The sequence below is a fragment of the Salmo salar genome, chromosome ssa20, assembly GCF_905237065.1.
Source record: "Salmo salar chromosome ssa20, Ssal_v3.1, whole genome shotgun sequence".
Taxonomy (NCBI): Eukaryota; Metazoa; Chordata; class Actinopteri; order Salmoniformes; family Salmonidae; genus Salmo; species Salmo salar.
In genome coordinates, this window is record NC_059461.1 from 72,224,390 (window position 1) to 72,245,155 (window position 20,766).

The following is a 20,766-nucleotide window of genomic DNA, read 5'->3' on the forward strand; positions in this document are numbered from 1 at the left end:
CGTGTCCACTGTATACATGAATCGCAGCAAACTTGGTTCCTGTTTCAGTCACGTTCGCGTGGGTCAAACAAAAACATCATAATGATTGAATGGCAATAGAGCCTCCCACAATGCAGGCAATGGCTGTAGAATCAAGTTGGTACAGTCAAAACGTAATGATTTTTACAACACCATTTTTGTAAAAAACAATTATGCGCAAGTCGGACAATTGTTAAACCCCATAATGCAACACACTGAAAGGTCACCGACTTGGCAGAAATGATCCGCTTGTACACGCCCAAACGTAGCTCAGAAATGAAGTCATGGGCGTTGATTGGGAATGTTTTGGCTATGCGACTGGCTAGCTAGCTAGTTTAACAGGGGAAGCAGCCTTCGTGGATTTGCATTTAATTTGCACTTCAATGGAGGACCGGACCGGTGGATGGTTATCTGAGGGCTGTTTGAAGCATGTAGACGAGAGTCACCCCGGTCCACCGAACGCATGGGTAGAAAATGATCAACAACACCAGTACGAGGAAGCGCAGACGGAGAAAACGGGTCAGAATGTCCCTCCATAATCTACTACAGTACAGTAGCAACAAACTTTTGAGCCGTCACTAGCCAGCTTGCTGCTAGGTGACTAGCTAGCTAACTACACAGCTAGCTATTCAAATAAAAAATGAGCTAGCCCGATGGCTAATTAGGGTCTTTTTAGAGAACGTTGTTAGGGAGTGTTTAGTTAGTTATCTAGATTGTTACGGTTAACTAAGTTAGTGAACGTTGGCTAGCTAACGACAGTTCGCTGGACATTGACCTTGTGCACCGTCTAATAACCGGACCGCTAACGTTAGTTAGCAGCATTGTAAGCCAGAAATGATTTAAGAAATGTGCCAGCGAACAAGTCTTATGTAATTACTTGATACTAACGTTAGTCAACTGAGTGTCACTTTTGCTAACGTTAGCCTTTTAGGAATGTAGATAATGCGTTATCTAACGTTATTGCAACACGAACCGGCTTCTCTGGAATGTTCCGCTAACATTTGCTAGTTAAGTAACATTGGCTATTCTTTTTAGCTAGATACGGTAAACAGTAACTTTTTCCTACGTTTATGTAATTGTAAGAGTTATGGTCTGAGTGTTGACATCAATGGTAAATGTGTTTGATCAGCTGTTTTTCAAGTATATCGTAGCTAGCTAACAGCTATCGTTCATTTTGGGCCTGTTGCTCTTGTCACTTGATCTTCTCTGGCATCATTGGCACAGCCAGTAGATCCGACCCACTTGCTTACAGCTGTACTATGTCTATGGCCGGACGGCATTCCTGTGTATATTAAGACCCCAAGGAGCCGCTGAAGATATAGCTCAGAACGTACCTCAATCCAGGGATGAGAAATGCATTGTACTCAGAATTGTCCCATTATCCCAACTCTTCCATGGAAGATTGAATGACTGCTATAAAAACTAGCAGTCGTTCAATCTTCTTGGTGTAGCAGTTGGAATAATGGGACTTTGGAGTACAAAGCATTTTTCATCCTTGGCTTGAGGTAAATTTTCCTAGTCATATCTCCCTCCAGTAGTGTCTTAATATACACAGGAATGCTGTCTGACCCTAGTGCCACTATAAGCAAGATCAGATCTGCTGGCTAGTATTGGCAATGACATGTATCAAGTCATGTGAGTGGGCCTGACTGTCTTTCAAATGTATTCATGTTTTAATGTTTAAAATAAATGAAAACATACTCATTAATTAACACTTTCAATATCAGATTTTGAATTGTCTGCAGGAAATATGTCAGGGGCATCAGAGTTTATAGCCATACAACTTCATTGGATAGCCTGTATTGTTATGGACATAGAAAAAACAGGCGTGTATTCCGTTGGGTGAAGATAGTTTAACAAATCTAGGCCTACTCTATGCAAGTACAGTGTATTTAATTGTGTATTTTTTTTTGTCATGTCATCAGGTAATGGAAAAATAAATGGAAGCCCAGTGGAGAGGGCGAGAGAACACCCCTTCTGTTCCTGTGGATGCCCTTCATTACTCAAGCTGCAGACAACTTGAAACCAAAACCTCCCAGGAACCTCCTCGCCGCACACACAAAAGGCAGTAGCAATAGCCATTTTAAGAACAGTATGAACTGCAAAAATGACACGCCTTCAGAGTTGAAAACATGTGATGGCAAGAGCGAGTCCATTGCTTTACCAAATGGCGTTGTGCTCCTCAACCCTGACCTGTATGCTAACGGCTACCCCAGCATGCCTGGACCAGACAGTGGTGGCAGTGGTTCTGAGAGTGGATACATCACTCCCAAGAAACGCTGGGCTCAGCGGAGTGCAATGGCAGAGGAGACTGTGACTGCTCAGCAGGAGAAGGCTGCGCTTCAGACAGTTATGGTCACTAACAAACATGACACGGAGCCTCACACTCCAGAGGCTGCCGATACAGCAGCAGGTTCTCAGTCTCCCACCTCCATCACAGGTGTCCCACCTGTGGCTCAGGCCCCTGTGGCTCAGGCCCCTGTGGTTCAGGTTGGTGAACTACAGTGTAAGAACTCTGACGGCAAGGCTGCTGCAGGCTCTGTTAAAAAGCTGGAAGACAGACTAAGCAAAGCTAAGCTTACCTCCACAAAAAAGGATTCATGGACCCTCTTTAAACCACCCCCTGTCTTTCCTGTGAACAATAGTAGTGCCAAAACAGTGCCCAAGGTCAGTTATGCAAGTAAAGTGAAGGAAAATCTAAACAAAGCAGGTGACACCTCACCTCCCCAGTCCCAGGTGCCCACCAGACTCTCCCAAGTCCCCATGTCTGCTGTCAAAACCATCACCTCCCCTAGCTTCACCAATGGACTCCTATCTGGAGAGGGGAATAGCTGCCCCCTCCCTGCGCCACTTTTCACCACTACTGTTTGCACTGGAGCAATGCATGTCTCCCTTCCCCGCAAGTGGGAGAACGAAGCATCCTTGTCCAGCAACGGCGCTAATATGTCAGGCACCCCCTCCGTTACTACCAGAGAACTGAGAAAGCCCAGTCTCCTTGTTTACCCCCTGGTCACTTCAAATATGCAACCAGCCCTCCCCAGCGCCCGCCAAGTGGACTCACCTGCCTCTAAGACAAATCCCAAAGCTCTGGTGGACATTTTCCAGAACCAGTGGGGGCTGTCGTTCATCAACGAGCCCAGTGCAGGGCCTGAGGTGGGGCCGGCAGTGGGGCAGCCAGCCTTGAAAGGCCAGATCGTGGAGATCACCTTTCAGGGAGGCGGCCCTACAGCTTTGCCTCTGCAGGTCTCTGCCACCTCCACTCTGAGACCTGACAACCCCCTCTTCCCAAGAGCTTACAAGCAGGACAAACAAACTATCTCCCAAGTCCATAGCAGTTTTGGGAAATCAGGCCCTCACTTGGTTCCTGGCCCTGATGCTGCCCTGGGAGGCCAAGCCCCTGGCACAGACACTCTGATTGGTGAGGCTGGTAGTAGATGTGCCATAGTTTCCTCTTCTAAGGACCCTGGTGCTGAGATGCCTCTTGCCTCCCCTGCTCATCCTGTGTCTGCTCTGGTGAAGGAGCACAGCCACCACAAGGGTTGTGACCCAAGATCTTGGGGGGCGTTCGATCTAAAAGCTGCTGTTATCTATCACACTAAAGGTAGGTAGCTGTTGCCTCTGATCATTCGAAGTTAAATAATTGTCCTGCTATGGCTGGTCCTTATAACAGAAAGAGAATGGTGCATGTATAACTACTGTATTATGAATCACTCACTGTACTAAATACATTGTTTTTATATTTTTACAGAGATTGAATATATTCAAAATTTACAAAAACAAGGTAAGCTTGTAATTTCTGCTGTATGATTGTGGAGAGATTTTCAAGAACCCGAAAAGCCTTATTGGTATAGTATGTCTGAGCTAAGCAAATCTGACGTGTCCTACTTCCCTCCGTCTAGATTCAAAAGGAGTCGTGTTCTATGAGCAGTCCAAGGATGGGCCTGTTCAGTTAAGTCATGACTGAGTGTTATGCCCTCTCCTGGCCGCTGCCTCATGAATTGGTTCCCTCTCCTTTCTGAGACTCGTGTGCAGGACTAATTTGATGTGAGCAGCTTGTGCTGTGGGGGGGGGGGGGGCACAGTATAGCAGCACCACAGACAGAGACCACACTGAGCCTCTTACAGGGATGCTGTCATTCGGGAGATTACAGGTTGGTTGAACAGTGGGGGAACAAAACTGTTTGACAGGAAACGTGTCAGCAAGAGTGACTCCTACATTTCGCCCTCAATTCCCATGTTCAGAGAGAGCTTTGTTGAGGACATCAAGTGACGTGGGATGCTCAGACAGTCAATCACCACCTCGGCATTCCCGCCCCATCTTTGGAATCACAGGATACTTGAAAGAGATGACCTCTCCTCTCTCAGCCTGTCATGGAAGATGAAACATTTTTATTTCTTTAGGAATTTAAAATGTTCACATTTGACCTGTAAGTTATCACAGATTTAAATGGGAAAGGCTTGAACGTTTTAGAATGGTTGCCTTCTAGATGTGTGAACAGTGTGCTGCAAGGTGAAAATAAGTTGAGGTTTTCTGCTTGTATTCTAGGTTGGATGCAAGCAACCAAATATCATGGGGGAGGCTTTTGTAAGCCCCTGCAAAACATATATATTTTTGGGACTTTTGGTTCACATGTTATTTTTCCCTGTTAACAGAATTACACTAATTAGAAATCCCAGGTCATTGGGTGGGTAGATGGATGGAACTTGTTAAAATGAGTATGCATCCGTCTCCCATTGAGGCCTAGGTCTACTGCCTCAAAGTTCTGTTTCAATTCTTTGGGCTCTGTTAATACCGGACTGTTTTTCTCAGGATGTGTGGTGGTGGTTACCAACACTGCAGAGGCTATACTTTTCATTTTTATATTTTCTGTTAATCATCCAGTTTATAAATCCAGGTTATGCTTAACATGCTACATCTACTTACCATCTCAGTGCCCCATATTTGCGTACATTTTCTTCTAACATTTCGTTTTTGAAGTTCTAGGGAGTCTTTCTCATTGGATTTTGCACAGGATTGGCACTTAGGCAGTGACCACTGTTTTGTACTGTAGGAACGCTCTAGAGATTCATGCAGAGCAGTATTTTAACCAGAACTATGCAAATGTTCGTGTTACAAATCTGCTATTGACATCAATGCAGGATTTAGCGTAAATTTAGGACAGACGTCTCAAGTCTGTTTCGCCTCCAGAGGAGAACTGTTAGTATTTAGTTATTTCTTATTCATAGGGAAAGGAACAGTCCTTTCTGAGACCGTTAGTTGAGGATTTCTCTCTCCCGAGTCCCCATACGTGAATTTAATCAGCCTACATTATGATAACTGATCAGCACTTTAAATGTAGTTTTATCTATTTTAATTCCAGTCAAATTTAGTAATTAACAAAATGAAATGTCTATTTATCCCAGCCAAGTCTTTGGCCCCTAACAATTACAGCATCTTTTTAAATAGGACAGTCTGTTAATGATCTAATATAGTTATTGCCAAAAAGTTTTGTCCATGTTAATAATCAACTATGCCAAACTAAGCCAGAGTACGTCTTTGAACATTGTTTGTCTATGCTTGGGTATTCATTTAGTTTAGCTCTTTACTTGCTCTTAATTTCACTTCTGGGGATTGTCAGGCTATGATCCGTTTTTGAGAATTATAACTAACTTTTTTTTTAGGTTGGTTTCTCAGACTGGGTCATGCTTTTTAGGAGGTCAGTGTTTTTATTGTCAGGGTTAATGTGAAAATATAAAAGTCTATTTGACTGATAATGGCTCATTTATGGCATCTTCATTCCTTTAGTTTGTGTCACTCTAAATCGCAATTCAAATATTAGAAAACAATCTAATAGCTCTGACGTTTGCATTTGGTACTAAAATTATACTACAGTACAGTGTATTTAGAAGTTGTGCCATGTTGTCGACTGTTCATGCTGTCATGTATTAAGTTACGTTAATTGTTGCTCACTTTTCTTTTCCTGCTGTAGTTATGCTAAGGATTAACAAAAGTTGTCACAGTTTCTAAATCTATTAAAAATGTGATGATAATTAGCTGAAACTTCCTGTATTCTTGTTATTTAGATGACTTATGGCTGTACACTCAAGTCTATTTACAATAACTGCCCCATAAATGAAATCAGTCCCATTAATTTCCATACATAAGTAGTTGTTTTTCCTTGTCTCAAGATCTGAGGTTTGAATGGATTAAGAGATGCACACAAAGCCAGGAAGGTATAGAGCAGGGGTATTCAACTCTTACCAACTCTGGACCTTGGCGTTGAGGTTTAGAATTGAGTTTGAGTGGTATAGAGTAATACTAGTGGACCTAGCAGATTCTAAACATGCTGTGAGTGTTCCACTACAGTGGTTAGACAAGGACGTTTGAGTCATAGCTCAACACCCCCTTTTACCAATGGAATGAGTGTGTCAGTGAGTAGAAAGAGGACAGACATCTGAAAATGGAGGTACTACCTCTTTAACCAGTCACTTTAACAGAGACTAGTTCTGTTTTCTCTTGCTGTCGGTGCCTCCTGTTAGATGTGATGTTTGGAGACTAACATGCCTGAAATTGAGAAACTTAGGAGATAAAAATAAGGGAAACAATTTGTTTTACATTGTATTAATAAAACCTTGTTGACATTTGTATGCAGTTAGACATGCTTTTGTTAAGGAAGTAAAATATTGTTAGTTAATGAATGAAGATCAACATCACAGAATGACCAGACAGAGCAAAAATACAGATTTAATATACCATATACAGCATTATCTGACAATAGAAAAACATCCACAGCAATCAAAATGCTTTTACTGGATCAATCAATAAAATATCAACATTAGGCTACATAAAATGAGTGATGTGATCCATGAACAATTTGATTGCTTCACCTGTTGATAAGACCAGGGTCAGAATCCATTGAATCATTCTTATAGAGCTGAGTGGGTCTCTCTAAAAGATAGTGGAGACAAGTCCAATGAACACCTCTCCAACACTCAGGGCTATGAGTAGAGTGCTAGGAAACAGTGTTGTGGCAGTTATTACATCAGTTTGTGCTGTATTTAACTGTATTGTCACACTGGTCTTCACTGGTAAGATCCTCAAAGTTTTATCATGATGAAATATAGGGTAGACTGTCTTTGTGAAAGTGTGTGTGATTGTGTGTATGTGTGTGTTTTTATCAAGGTCAAAGAATGACAGCTTTCCCTTGGTCCAGTCCAGATGCACTCTCATCTTTTGGGAAAGGGATCTACTGTGAGGTGATGGAGATGTGGCTTTGGGGACATTTCTAGGTATACACCACAAGTAGTCCAAACATCCCAGGATTCATTTGGCATACCGCTACAATTATTAGCCCTGTTGGCATGCATAGTGGTCACACCTACACCATCCAAATTCTCAATATCCCAGCTGTCTGTTCCAGAGTTAAAACCTTCAGAGCCTAGGACACATCCATCAATCCTCTCTGGGTTGTCAGGAAGCTGTAGTACTCTATAAAGCATCCCTTAAGCTGGTCAAGTCCTCGGACAGAATGAGACATGTGCCTTCAGTATTCAGGTCCAGGATTACAGGAGCTGATGAGAGAATTTAACTTTACCATTTACTCTGGAAATTACCCACAAGTTTAATTGATACTGACATCTAAATATGAGCATTGCAATAGAAAGAATAACATAGTTTTTATTATTATTCAGAACAGTATGGGGGTCACTACTGGATTTCATCTGAATTTGCCTTTTAAACTCCTTTGACTGATACTGTTCTATGACTAAGAACAAGGCGCAGACGAAACCTACTGTTGTTGTTGCTGTAAAACACTCATTGTAATGAACAATCCCTTGCATCTTCACCCAGACTCTGAACTGCAGGTTGCCCAGGTGTTTGGCCACTTTTATCAGCGCTGCGGAAACCCTCTCTGCATCCGGCAGTGGGTGCTGGGCTCCGGAAGAACATTTAGTGTTCAATACTGCTCTGATGTTGGGTTCTGAACCACAGAGAGGAGATACAGGATTAAGATCACTTACCTTTCACAGAGGCCTTGTAGTTCTGAAGAGGAACAAGAAAGCAGGTGAGATGCAAATCAGTGTGATCAATAAAATAAACAGCAAATAATACTGTAGAGAACGGCAGGGCAGGGAAGTAAACTCAGGTCACCGGCATCTATCCTACTTGGTAGGAATTGTAAATTGGCTCATATAGCGAGGATCGCTATATTGCCTCCTCCAAACAGGAAGGAACATGCTTTAACTACTTAACACATCCTGGGCTGTGCATTCCCATTCCCACTTCTGACACCAATGTGGTGAATGGGGGCGCAGAGAAGTGAACCCGGGTCACTGACATGAAAGGCAAACACCCTACGCATTGTGCCAATAGGGTTAACCCACTTGGTGGGAATTGTAACGTGGCTCATATAGGAAGGATTGCTACAATACTCACAATATACAATATCGACTCATAAGATCAGCTGTTTACCTGCAAGAATGAGAAGTCTTCAACTCTCAGCTGTTGTCGATGGCTTTAATTGTGTCTGAAAGTGATGATATTTTTCTGTTCATCTCTATTATATTGTTCTTTATCCCCTGAGTCTTCCGTACCTCTTCCATCCTCACTGCATCTATCCTGGCCGCCTCTTCCTCTCGCAGAAACTGGTACAGCTTTTTAAACTGCTCCTTAATCTGCCTCTCTGTGTACTGGGCTTGGATCTGGAGACAGTGAGAGGAATATCAAGACATACTCTATCCCCCCCACAGCTGACGGCATACAATCAAAATTGCTTCACCTCAGTCTTCTGTTACAGTATGATGATGATCTAGAACCGAGTTGACAACAAACTAGCCAAAATGAGTACAATGTTGTTGCGTCAATACTCAAATTTCATACCTTGATATGTTTTGCTGTTTTATCACAGGTGAGTTTGATTTCATTAAGGAGCCTCAGTTTATCTTTTAGGTGGTTCAATACAGTCTTGAATTTCACCTGAAATTAAACATGGGATTCACAAACTTGTTACTCTATGTGAAATTGCTGTGTAGGAAAGACATTTGGTTAAGAGTAAAAAACAAACAGATTTCACAAGCTGTATCTTAGCACCAACTATTGTAAAGCACCACAAAATAGTGCTACATGTTAAAAATAATCCAAATAGAAACAGCTACTACAAAGGTATTTCTTTCCCACTACCTTCTCCAAATAATCCTACCTTATGTTCCTGTACAGCTTCCTGTATGGGGATGCAGTCATGCGTTTTATGTTTCCTTGAATCACGACACACCACACAGATGGGCTCTTGATCCTCCATACAGAAGAGCTTGAGCTTCTCACCGTGCAGACTGCAGAGCACCTCAGACCCTTCTGAAAAGTTCTGACTCCTTTCCTTTAAGACAGCCTCACACAGGTTCTTTAGAGCCCGGTTACAGAGTGGATTACCCATTGAAAATACTTCCCTACAAACTGGACATTCCTGAAATCCTCTCAGTCTCCAGCACTCCTGTAGACAGGCTTTACAGAAGCTGTGGCTACATGATAGGAGGACAGGATCACTGAAGATGTTTAAGCACACAGGACAGGAGAGATCATCTTCTGGGAGAGACACTCTGGAGGCCATTTTCTCAGTCACACTCATAATGCCCCACTGTAAGGAATCAGTTCACTTTCACTTTTAAAGACTCACAGTTGTTTGGTAGCAGGCATCTACTATAAACTAAAGGATGTCCTCATCTCCTTCAGTAAGTGATCTGAAAGGTCCTGTGTCATGTACATTGCCCTTTGTTGAACAAAACAGGCAAATAAATAGAGTTCTGTCAAAGAGTGCTGTGTTTACTTCCTGTAAAAATACTTCCTGCATTCTGTGTATTACATGTGTATGAGGGGAGGAGCTTCGCAGCTACACAAACATACGCAAAAGTCTGTACATAAATATCATAGCAAAGAAACTGATTTGTTAATGTTTCTTCCTTCAATCATTATGAAGAGGGGCTGACTACCCCCTAAATTGTTAGTGGTAGATGTTGAGGGTCTGTGTGTGAAGGCCTCAAGTCCCTTGTTTATTTCCAAGTTAACCACTGGAGGGCAGTCAATGTTTCACAGAGCTTGTGTTTTGAAGACACACTGCCCTTTACAATGAATAATTTACCCTATAGCGCTTTTTGTGTACAATAACTTAATTCATTCAAATCATCTGGAAAGGAATCTATGAATGAAAATACAACTTTATTTCTCTAGACCAGATTTTTATTTTTGCATCATGCAATTCTAGCAATTTGATTAGAGATTAGGTTGTTCAGAGGTCACTTGTTTTTATTGTTTTAATTGCAGGATGTCAACTGCATCTATTGTCTCAGGGTTGTCCCATTGTCTCCCTATTACCACCGTCAGAGGGACAGAGGGTCTTTACCATGTTTCTGTGTGGGAAGAGGACAAGGAGCCCTTGGCCCTTCAACCTTGACCACCGTGTGTTTGAGGCCATGATGACTACTGTGTGTAATTATGGTGTGAGGCAGGTTAGCATGGGACTTCCAAAGCGTCTCCCTACTCTTGTCATGTTGAGGGTGGAGGATTTGTGAAAATCTTTATTTCATATTTATTTATGTTATCCTTTTTTCCAAATGGGCAGGTCTGTAATGCATGTAGAAGCAGTGTTAAGGTGTACATCTTGCATTTGAAGAAACATAAAATATCATACCATTGTCATTCCTCAAACCATTGTCATTACAATAATATTTATACATTATTAATATTTATCATACAGTAGATTCAGCTCTGAACACAGAACTGTCACTAAATGGTTGATTCTATTCATTGTGAACATGAGTATTTGTGAGCCTTAATTGACTCAACTTCTGAGGAAATATAACTTGGTTTCTGACTTCCTCAGAGCCTCTAAGCTCAAGGTGTTGTTTGGCCAGTGCCTTTACACATGGATAGGGGCAGAGAGGGTAAGATTCCTGCATCACTACAGGGGTAAACAACAGGACTTGTCTTGTAATCAGATCAGAGCATTTTACTGCAGTCCCGACAAAGAAGCTTTTGCCATGGTGTCAGTGAAAGCATAACTTATCACTTATCAGGGTTCTAATATTTTCCTTGAGTGAAAGGCTGCAGGGTTTGAATTGTAGAGCGCTTGCATGGATAATGCTAGACCGTGGGATGTGCAATGCTGGAACATAGCTACTGTAGGCCAGTTTACCTTGAGCGTGGCACTTCACTTACAACAATACACCAGTGGGACGCTAGTGATTTAACTCTCCTTGTGTATTGATGATAGACTCTCATGTGTGGAAGATTTGTGTTATTAACAGCTCATATTTCACTCTGCTGGAATACATGGCTTTCTCATTGAAAGCCCAGGCATAGGAGGCCGTCTCTGAAACAGTACACTGTAAAGGTAAATCATTTGTTCAATGTGAAGGCTTTGGCCAGCCAGGTATTACTTTAGTTATTGCATGTAATTAGAAGGTCCTGTCATATTTGGAATGAGGAAAGACTCATTTATCTAATATCTTTCTGATATTTATCATTACCTTTGTTTGCAAGTGTTCTTTTATTGGCAGATGGGAATGTTTGCTGCATGTTCTCACCATGGAAATAATCCAACAGAAATACAACAATACAACTCACACAGTGATGACAACTTGGCTCTGTATGTGCACAGACTGATGTGTCATCTAACTTGATGATAGGCAGACAGACAGTTTTAACGGGCACTCATGGCCGAATCCAAACTTCAGATCTGCGAGCGTTACAAATGTTCTCACAAATCTCCCATTGACAGTGCTGGATTGAAGATGACAGGTGATTGATGCTGATGTACTGTAGATACTGCATTTACAGTAGTAGGTTCTAAACTGAGTCCTTTGGGAACATCAAGCATTTAATGTATAGAATTGAATAGAATAATAAAAATAACTTTATCTGTGTGTGTGTGTGTGTGTGTGTGTGTGTGTGTGTGTGTGTGTGTGTGTGTGTGTGTGTGTGGTTTGTGACTCAGCCATGTGCCATTGGGTCACTCTCTCTTTCCACAGGTAGAGCCATGCATGCAGACAGACCCTTGGACCAGCAGTGTCCTCCACCTTTACACATTTACAGCTGCAGGGAAAACTAATACCTGGCTGCTATGCTGACTTTCTTTCTATCACACCCAGACAGACTCCCTCTATTTAACGAGATCTTGTGAAGCGCATTGAATAACAAAGAGTAAAATAACATCTCACTTCCCAGATACATTATGTCCATTATGCTGTCTACCTCCATTTTTCTGTTGTTGTTGAAGAGCACAATTATGTTTTCATTGGTTTGACACATGAATTAAAGCAATACTATCAATAATACACGTCTTCACTGGAAACTGTTTTTCCTTCCATTGCTAGATTACAAATAGATTACAAAAATCTGTTCTCAAAGTAGTGTGAAAATTCCTTCACCATTCAGTCAACATACTGGATCCCAAGTCTTCCTCCTTGCTTATTATCACAAATTACCTCTGTGTAAATATGTATCGGTAAAGAAATATATGTTATTCATGGCGAGAGATAATTGCTGGTGTCTTGTCATCTGTCAGAAACACTGGGCCAAGGGATGTTTCAAACTACAGTCAAAGCTTTTTGTGTTCATACCATAAATCTGTCAAGCTCTGCTATAAATCCCAGGCCTCTGAGGAAGCCTATTTGTGCACTGTACGGATGTAGGGTCTTAAATTGATCACCCTGCAAAGCAGGACATTTAAAACATGTCGTTTATTTGAGGTTTAAAAAGGCTTCTGAAAAGGTTTATTTCCACGTAGAAATGTTCGACTTGATTTTCCCTTACGAAAATTGTATTAACCCCTACAAAAATATCAGTTAATTAAAATCCACATAATAATTCACATTTCCTATTGCTGCAGGAATATTTTCCTGCTGTAGCAAACTGGCACAAATTAAGATCCTACATATGGGACTATAGGCTACATGACTCAACACACTGTGCTGTGCTAGCCCCAAATCCTTTCTGTTACAAATTAATCAAAGACAGTGCTGGACTACCTGGTGCTGTAATTACAAACGCAAGGTGTGACACGCTGACGGAGGGAATCAGACACTTCCAATTTCTCACGGAGCAAATTACCACCCCATAGGTAGAGGTGGGAATGGAGATATTGGTGCAGACCATAATCCACTGGCTCTGTATGTTAGTTTGCTTACAAATAAGATGGCTTGGGGCAGCAGCTCCAGTGACCCCGCTGACATTTAAGATGGCTTGGGGCAGCAGCTCTAGTAAATCCGCTGACATTTAAGATGGCTTGGGACAGCAGCTCCAGTAACTCCGCTGACATTTAAGATGGCTTGGGACAGCAGCTCCAGTAACTCCGCTGACATTTAAGATGGCTTGGGACAGCAGCTCCAGTAACTCCGCTGACATTTAAGATGGCTTGGGACAGCAGCTCCAGTAACTCCGCTGACATTTAAGATGGCTTGGGACAGCAGCTCCAGTAACTCCGCTGACATTTAAGATGGCTTGGGACAGCAGCTCCAGTAACTCCGCTGACATTTAAGATGGCTTGGGACAGCAGCTCCAGTAACTCCGCTGACATTTAAGATGGCTTGGGACAGCAGCTCCAGTAACTCCGCTGACATTTAAGATGGCTTGGGGCAGCAGCTCCAGTAACTCCGCTGACATTTAAGATGGCTTTGGACAGCAGCTCCAGTAACTCCGCTGACATTTAAGATGGCTTGGGGCAGCAGCTCCAGTAACTCTGCTGACATTTGTCTCAGCCGGGCTCGTCGGGCTCCCACGCCTCTGCCAGCTCATCAGGCTCCCATCCCGGCTCGTCAGGCTTCTACACTTCACCCGGCTCGTTGGGCTTCCACGGCTCGTCCGGCTCGCCCAGGTGGGACATCGGGTGGCTCGCCTAGATGGGTAGGGTACTGTCACGCCTGCTCCTGCTCCCCCTCTCTGGCGCTCAAGGGCGCCAGGCGGCCCATCATTACGCACACCTGTCACCATCGTTACGCGCATCAGTGCTTCATCGGACTCACCTGGACTCTATTACTTTATTGATTGCCTACCCTATATGTCACTTCCTCAGTTTCTTCCCCGTTTCTGCATTAATGATGTTTTGTTTCCGCTGTTCAGACGCTGTCCTTGTTTTGTTCCTGTCCGTTATTTATGAAATATTCTCTCCCTGTACTTGCTTCTTGTCTCCCAGAGTCTGTCCTCACAATTTAAGACGGCTTGGGACAGCAGCTTCAGGAGCTCTGCTGACATTGCTCATTCTAACCCCTTGTGAAAAATGAAACAATCGATTGATCATAATTTGATTGGAGTCCACTTGAACTGGCAATCTCAGTTGGTTTAGAGGGCGTAAATAATGCTATGATTTAAGGTGGAACAATTAAGGTGAAGTGTCTTGCTCAAAGGTACCTCTTTTTAAAGGTCAAAGGTAGACTTTGGTCAAAGCCTAGGGCACTATGCCTTCACTAGCCTCACAGTTTATTATTTAAAACAGTCATTGCCTCATACACTAAGAATAGAGAAGCAATGTAGAATGTATGACAACTTGCCTATTGTAATAAGGCAAGCTTAAAGTTGCACCAAAACCTACTTCACAAGACTAGGCTACTGTAGGATGCCTCGTTCCCACTGTGTTCTCTCAGACTCCAGAGAGCCAGTCCTGCCAAAACACTGAGCTTCAGTTCCCACGCTCAAAGTCCTCAAATAGTCTTGCATTATCTATGACTTGTTCATCAGACACTCTACCTGTACAGGTCCTACCAAGTAGATTCTTCAGATTCTCCTGGGATCATTCTGCTAAGATGACATCAAATGAGTGGTGGCATAAAAAGTGAGTGAGAATGATGGATGAAAATAACATTGATAAAAAAGATAATTATGGCAGCAGATGTATAGTTTTATTTACAAAGATGATTGTGGAATGTTTCATATGTTTTTTATTCCCCCCCTCCCTTCAGATCTCAGACGAGGACCATCTTGCGAGGATCCTCGTCTGCAATCAAACCAAGGGGCCACAGAAAGAAATGTGTCACGATTCCCACCGACGGTGGCGCCCCCTCCTGCTCGGGTGGCGCTCGGCGGTCGTCGTCACCGGCCTATTAGCTGCCACCGATTCCCTTTGCTTTTTCCTTTTTTTATTTTTCACACCTGTGGTAAATTAGCCATTAGAAGGGCTATTTAGGTTAGCTGGCCCGCTCCTTTTCGTGCGGGATTAATTGTTGTGTCAGACTGTCTTGTTCATGTTCGGCTTGGCATTGTCATACTTTATTTATTCCCCTGTGTTTGGGAACTTTGATTTTCTTTCTCAAAGTGTTATTAAAAGAACAACACTCCCTGTGCTCGTTGCTTCCTGCGCCTCATTCCTAATCACGACTACCAACGCCGTTACAGAATCCCGCACCACCATAAAGGTATGGAATCAGCGGAAGCAGCGAGCACTCCTCTGCCCTCGATGGAGGAACACGTGCTCCACCACACGACAGTCCTACATCGCATTGGATCGGCCATGGACCAGATGATGGAGAGGATGGACCGATGGGAGAGAAATGGTATCCTCTCTCCACCTCCACCTCCCCCGATACAGCCATCTGCGCCTCCCATGACGTCTGGCTCTGGCGCGCTTCGTTTGGCGCTCCCGAGGGAGTACGATGGGGCGGCGGCTGGGTGCCAGGGGTTTTTGCTCCAGCTTGAGCTGTACCTGGCCACCGTCAGACCTGCTCCCACGGGGGAGGAGAGCGTGAGTGCCCTCGTTTCCTGCCTGACGGGCCGAGCTCTGGAGTGGGCTAATGCGGTCTGGAACGGTCCAGACTCGGCGAGGGACCACTACCAGAGTTCACCCGCCGCTTTCGGGCCGTGTTCGACCACCCTCCGGAAGGAAGAGCGGCGGGTGAACGGCTGTTCCACCTCAGGCAGGAGACGAGGAGTGCGCAGGACTTCGCGCTGGAGTTCAGGACCTTGGCTGCTGGGGCGGGGTGGAACGACAGGGCCCTCATAGACCACTACCGCTGCAGTCTCTGGGCGGACGTCCGCAGGGAGCTGGCCTGTCGGGACACAGCTCTGTCCCTGGACGAGCTGATTGATATGTCCATACGTCTGGACAATTTGCTGGCTGCCCGCGGGCGTTCGGAGAGGGTCCTGCCCGTTCCACCCCCGTGCACCCCCCCTCCTACCCCTATGGAGGTGGGAGGGGCCGTGCCAAGGGGCACCGGAGGAGGTGGCTCCTCCTGCACCAGCTGTGGTCGGAGAGGACACACGGCCAACCGGTGCTGGAGGAGCCAGTCTGGGAGTCGAGATGGCAGGCAGAACACTTCTCGGTCACCTCAGGTGAGTCAGCACCAGATTCACCCAGAACCCCCTGTTGGTCACGTGTTTTTTCCTGTTTTTTTTACTAAATTTTTCCCCTCTTCCCAGCATAGGGCGCTAGTCGATTCAGGCGCAGCTGGGAATTTTATGGACCGTGGACTTGCCATCAAGCTGGGCATTCCGCGGGTGCCGTTAGATTCCCCCTTCCCCGTGCACTCCCTAGATAGCCGACCATTAGGGTCAGGGCTAGTCAGGGAGTCTACGGTGCCACTGGACATGGAAACGCAGGGGAATCATATGGAACGCATTAGTTTTTTCCTTATTGATTCACCTGCGTTTCCGGTGGTGCTGGGGGTCCCCTGGCTAGCTGGTCACAATCCCCGTATTTCGTGGAAACAGGGGGTTCTCCAGGGGTGGTCAGAGGAGTGTTCAGGGAGGTGTCTAGGAGTTTCCATATGTGCCACGTCGGTGGAGAGTCCAGAACAGGTGTCCACCGTGCGCATTCCCCCTGAATACGCCGATTTGGCGATCGCTTTTGTAAAAAGAGGGCGACTAAATTACCACCTCATCGACAGGGGGATTGTGCGATAGATCTCCAGGTAAACGCTGCGCTTCCCAGGAGTCACGTGTACCCCTTGTCACAGGAGGAGACGGCGGCTATGGAGACATATGTCACGGAATCCCTGGGACAGGGGTACATTCGGCCCTCCATCTCACCCGCTTCCTCGAGTTTATTTTTTGTGAAGAAAAAGGAGGGAGGTCTGCGTCCGTGCATTGATTACCGAGGTCTAAACGCTATCACGGTGGGATTTAGTTACCCACTACCTCTCATCGCTACGGCGGTGGAATCATTTCACGGAGCACAGTTCTTCACAAAATTGGATCTCAGGAGCGCGTATAATCTGGTGCGGATCAAGAAGGGAGATGAGTGGAAAATCGCCTTTAGTACCACATCAGGCCATTATGAGTACCTCGTCATGCCGTATGGGTTGAAAAATGCTCCAGCCGTCTTTCAATCCTTTGTTGACGAAATTCTCAGGGACCTGCACGGGCAGGGCGTGATTGTCTATATCGATGACATTCTGATATATTCCGCCACCCGCTCCGCGCATGTGTCCCTGGTGCGCAAGGTGCTTGGTCGACTGCTGGAGCATGACCTATACGTTAAGGCTGAGAAGTGTGAGTTTTCCAAACGAGCCGTCTCCTTTCTGGGTTATCGCATTTCCACCACGGGGGTGGTGATGGAGTGTGACCGCGTTAAGGCCGTGCGTAATTGGCCGACTCCAACCACGGTGAAGGAGGTGCAGCGGTTCTTAGGCTTTGCCAATTACTACCGGAGGTTTATCCGGGGTTTTGGCCAGGTAGCGGCTCCCATTACCTCACTGCTGAAGGGGGGGCCGGTGCGTTTGCGATGGTCGACGGAGGCGGACGGAGCCTTCAAGAGGTTGAAGGCGCTGTTCACCGACGCACCCGTGTTGGCGCACCCGGACCCGTCTTTAGCGTTCGTAGTGGAGGTGGACGCATCCGAGGCTGGGGTGGGTGCCGTGCTATCACAGCGCTCGGGTACGCCATCGAAACTCCGCCCCTGCGCTTTCTTTTCGAAGAAGCTCAGTTCGGCGGAGCGTAACTACGATGTGGGGGACAGGGAGTTGCTAGCGGTGGTTAAAGCTCTGAGGGTGTGGAGGCACTGGCTTGAGGGGGCTAAACACCCCTTTCTCATCTGGACCGACCACCGAAACCTGGAGTACATCCGGGCAGCGAGGAGACTGAATCCACGTCAGGCGAGGTGGGCCATGTTCTTCGCTCGGTTTAGGTTTACCATCTCCTATAGACCGGGTTCCCTGAATACTAGGGCCGACGCGCTGTCCCGTCTCTATGACATGGAGGACCGGCCCATCGATCCAACTCCCATCATTCCAGCATCTAGGCTGGTGGCGCCAGTGGTATGGGAGGTGGACGCGGACATCGAGCGGGCATTGGTGTTGGAACCTGCGCCTGCGCAGGTGCCCGTAGGGCGCATGTATGTGCCGCTCGGTGTTCGTGATCGTTTGATTCGGTGGGCGCACACGCTACCTACTGCGGGTCATCCTGGTGAGGCGAGGACAGTGCGGGGTCTAAGGGGGAAGTACTGGTGGCCCACCTTGGCTAAGGACGTGAGGTCCTATGTCTCTTCCTGTTCGGTGTGTGCCCAGAGTAAGGCTCCTAGGCATCTACCGAGAGGGAAGTTACAGCCCCTCCCCGTTCCACAACGACCATGGTCGCACCTGTCCATCGACTTCTTAACAGATCTTCCCCCCTCTCAGGGGAACACGGCGATTCTGGTGGTTGTGGATCGGTTCTCTAAGTCCTGCCGTCTCCTCCCATTGCCCGGTCTCCCTACGGCCCTGCAGACTGCGGAGGCCCTATTTACCCACGTCTTCCGGCACTACGGGGTGCCGGAGGACATTGTCTCTGATCGAGGTTCCCAGTTCACATCCAGGGTCTGGAAGGCGTTTATGGAGCGGCTGGGGGTCTCGGTCAGTTTGACCTCCGGTTATCACCCCGAGAGCAATGGGCAGGCGGAGAGGGTGAACCAGGAGGTGGGCAGGTTCCTGAGGTCGTATTGCCAGGACCGGCCAGGGGAGTGGGCGAGGTATATTCCCTGGGCTGAATTAGCCCAGAACTCACTTCGCCACTCCTCAACTAACATATCACCCTTTCAGTGTGTGTTAGGTTACCAGCCAGTCCTGGCTCCATGGCACCAGAGCCAGACCGAGGCTCCTGCGGTGGAGGACTGGGTCCAGCACTCCAAGGAGACCTGGAGAGCCGTCCAGAACTCACTAAAGGAGGCCAGTGCGCGGCAGAAGAGGAGTGCTGACCGCCACCGCAGTGAGGCGCCCGTGTTCGCACCGGGAGACAGGGTCTGGCTCTCGACCCGGAACCTGCCCCTCCGCGTGCCCTGCCGGAAGCTGGGGCCGCAGTGTGTGGGGCCCTTCAAAGTCCTGAGGAGGATAAACGAGGTGTGTTATCGGTTGCAACTCCCTTCCTATTACCGTATTAACCCCTCGTTTCATGTGTCTCTCCTCAGGCCGGTGGTAGCTGGTCCCCTTCACGAAGATGAGGTGCCGGAGGTTCCTCCACCCCCTCTGGACATCGGGGGGTCCCCGGCGTACAGCATACGGGCCATTCTGGACTCGAGACGCCGGGCGAGGGGCCTGCAGTACCTCATGGACTGGGAGGGGTACGGCCCGGAGGAGAGGTGCTGGGTGCCGGCGGCGGACGTCCTGGACCCAACTATGTTGAGGGAGTTCCACCACCTCCGTCCGGATCGCCCTGCCCCTCGCCCTCCGGGTCGACCTCGAGGCCGGTGTCGGCACGCTGCAGGAGCCGCGCGTCAGGAGGGGGGTACTGTCACGATTCCCACCGACGGTGGCGCCCCCTCCTGCTCGGGTGGCTCTCGGCGGTCGTCGTCACCGGCCTATTAGCTGCCACCGATTCCCTTTGCTTTTCCCTTTTTTTTATTTTTCACACCTGTGGTAAATTAGCCATTAGAAGGGCTATTTAGGTTAGCTGGCCCGCTCCTTTTCGTGCGGGATTAATTGTTGTGTCAGACTGTCTTGTTCATGTTCGGGTTGGCATTGTCATACTTTATTTATTCCCCTGTGTTTGGGAACTTTGATTTTCTTTCTCAAAGTGTTATTAAAAGAACAACACTCCCTGTGCTCGTTGCTTCCTGCGCCTCATTCCTAATCACGACTACCAACGCCGTTACAAAACGTGAGTAACAGGGGTCAGGAAAAAGAGAGGGTAAAGTCTAACATTGACGTCATTGTGACTGAGAAGGTCATATTGTTATTGGTATAAATTGATAAGATATGAAGACATGGGCATAACAGTCTTTAGGGAAAAGTGTAGTTGTGACCCTCCCACCTTTTCAAAACCCAACCTATGATTAGCATGGAAAGTTATTGCTTTTACAACTCATTTCAAATTATAGAGCGAACACCATGCCAGAGTGTGCAGACCTGTGTTTATGAAACATATATATTACGCCCTAATTGCAAAACAAGAAAAGGAAGGGTGATGTTGTAATTCTCACCTAAACAACTTTTTTTCCACCAACAATAACTATCAGCCTTTTACTATTGAGTTGCAATGGGGAAAACACATTGCTCTCACCATGTCAGTACAGGAAACAATCTGAAAAATACATTTGCATGACATAAACCTGAACATTTCTCTTTCAAACTGTTTATTTGACCAACAAGGCATTCTACATTGTAGAATTCTACAGAATTGGTCCAAATTAGCACCCCCAAACTGAAAAGTCCAGCTACGCCTATGATAGCAGCTTAAACATTAAACTTTGGAATGCTATCGCTAAATTAGTGTGCATTTCCATTTACATCATTTAAAGCCAAATCAGCTAACTGTTGGGATAGCTCAAAATAATGCACCTTATACCTCGTGGGCCTCATTTATTTTTTAAGCAGCGTGCTA

The 20,766-nt window shown here is 46.1% G+C and overlaps 2 protein-coding genes across 5 annotated transcripts; one reads left to right on the forward strand and one right to left on the reverse strand.

Annotated features, from left to right (window-relative positions):
* The first annotated feature begins 226 nt into the window (after positions 1-226).
* LOC106581272 (nuclear FMR1 interacting protein 2) lies at positions 227-6,050 on the forward strand. 2 transcript variants are annotated; one of them, XM_014163228.2, is made up of 4 exons: positions 227-537; positions 1,944-3,619; positions 3,767-3,799; positions 3,918-6,050. In XM_014163228.2, the coding sequence occupies exons 2-4, from the start codon at positions 2,008-2,010 to the stop codon at positions 3,980-3,982; spliced, it is 1,710 nt and encodes a 569-aa protein (XP_014018703.2). In that variant the 5' UTR covers positions 227-537; positions 1,944-2,007; the 3' UTR covers positions 3,983-6,050. The 2 variants fall into 2 exon arrangements, with proteins under 2 accessions (XP_014018703.2, XP_014018704.2); XM_014163229.2 differs by lacking the exon at positions 227-537 and adding an exon at positions 574-841.
* A 673-nt stretch (positions 6,051-6,723) lies between these two features.
* Positions 6,724-9,849, reverse strand: LOC106581273 (E3 ubiquitin-protein ligase TRIM17). 3 transcript variants are annotated; one of them, XR_006761015.1, is made up of 4 exons: positions 9,197-9,849; positions 8,878-8,973; positions 8,019-8,699; positions 6,724-7,568 (listed from the first exon to the last, which is right to left on the reverse strand). XR_006761015.1 is itself a non-coding variant. In XM_045703904.1 (4 exons), the coding sequence occupies exons 1-3, from the start codon at positions 9,617-9,619 to the stop codon at positions 8,496-8,498; spliced, it is 723 nt and encodes a 240-aa protein (XP_045559860.1). In that variant the 5' UTR covers positions 9,620-9,848; the 3' UTR covers positions 6,724-8,040; positions 8,470-8,495. The 3 variants fall into 3 exon arrangements, 2 of the variants coding, with proteins under 2 accessions (XP_045559860.1, XP_014018706.1); XM_045703904.1 differs by having other exon boundaries at positions 6,724-8,040; positions 8,470-8,699; positions 9,197-9,848; XM_014163231.2 differs by having other exon boundaries at positions 6,724-8,699.
* Positions 9,850-20,766: the final 10,917 nt, after the last annotated feature.

Excerpts from the sequence above, each read along its gene's own strand:
- LOC106581272 (XM_014163228.2), top strand. The coding sequence starts at position 2,008 with ATGCCCTTCATTACTCAAGCTGCAGACAACTTGAAACCAAAACCTCCC. Across the intron at positions 3,620-3,766 it reads TGTTATCTATCACACTAAAG|AGATTGAATATATTCAAAAT; the intron begins GTAGGTAGCTGT and ends ATATTTTTACAG. Across the intron at positions 3,800-3,917 it reads TCAAAATTTACAAAAACAAG|ATTCAAAAGGAGTCGTGTTC; the intron begins GTAAGCTTGTAA and ends CCCTCCGTCTAG.
- LOC106581273 (XM_014163231.2), bottom strand. The coding sequence starts at position 9,619 with ATGAGTGTGACTGAGAAAATGGCCTCCAGAGTGTCTCTCCCAGAAGAT. Across the intron at positions 8,974-9,196 it reads AAGCTGTACAGGAACATAAG|GTGAAATTCAAGACTGTATT; the intron begins GTAGGATTATTT and ends GTTTAATTTCAG. Across the intron at positions 8,700-8,877 it reads AAACAGCAAAACATATCAAG|ATCCAAGCCCAGTACACAGA; the intron begins GTATGAAATTTG and ends CACTGTCTCCAG.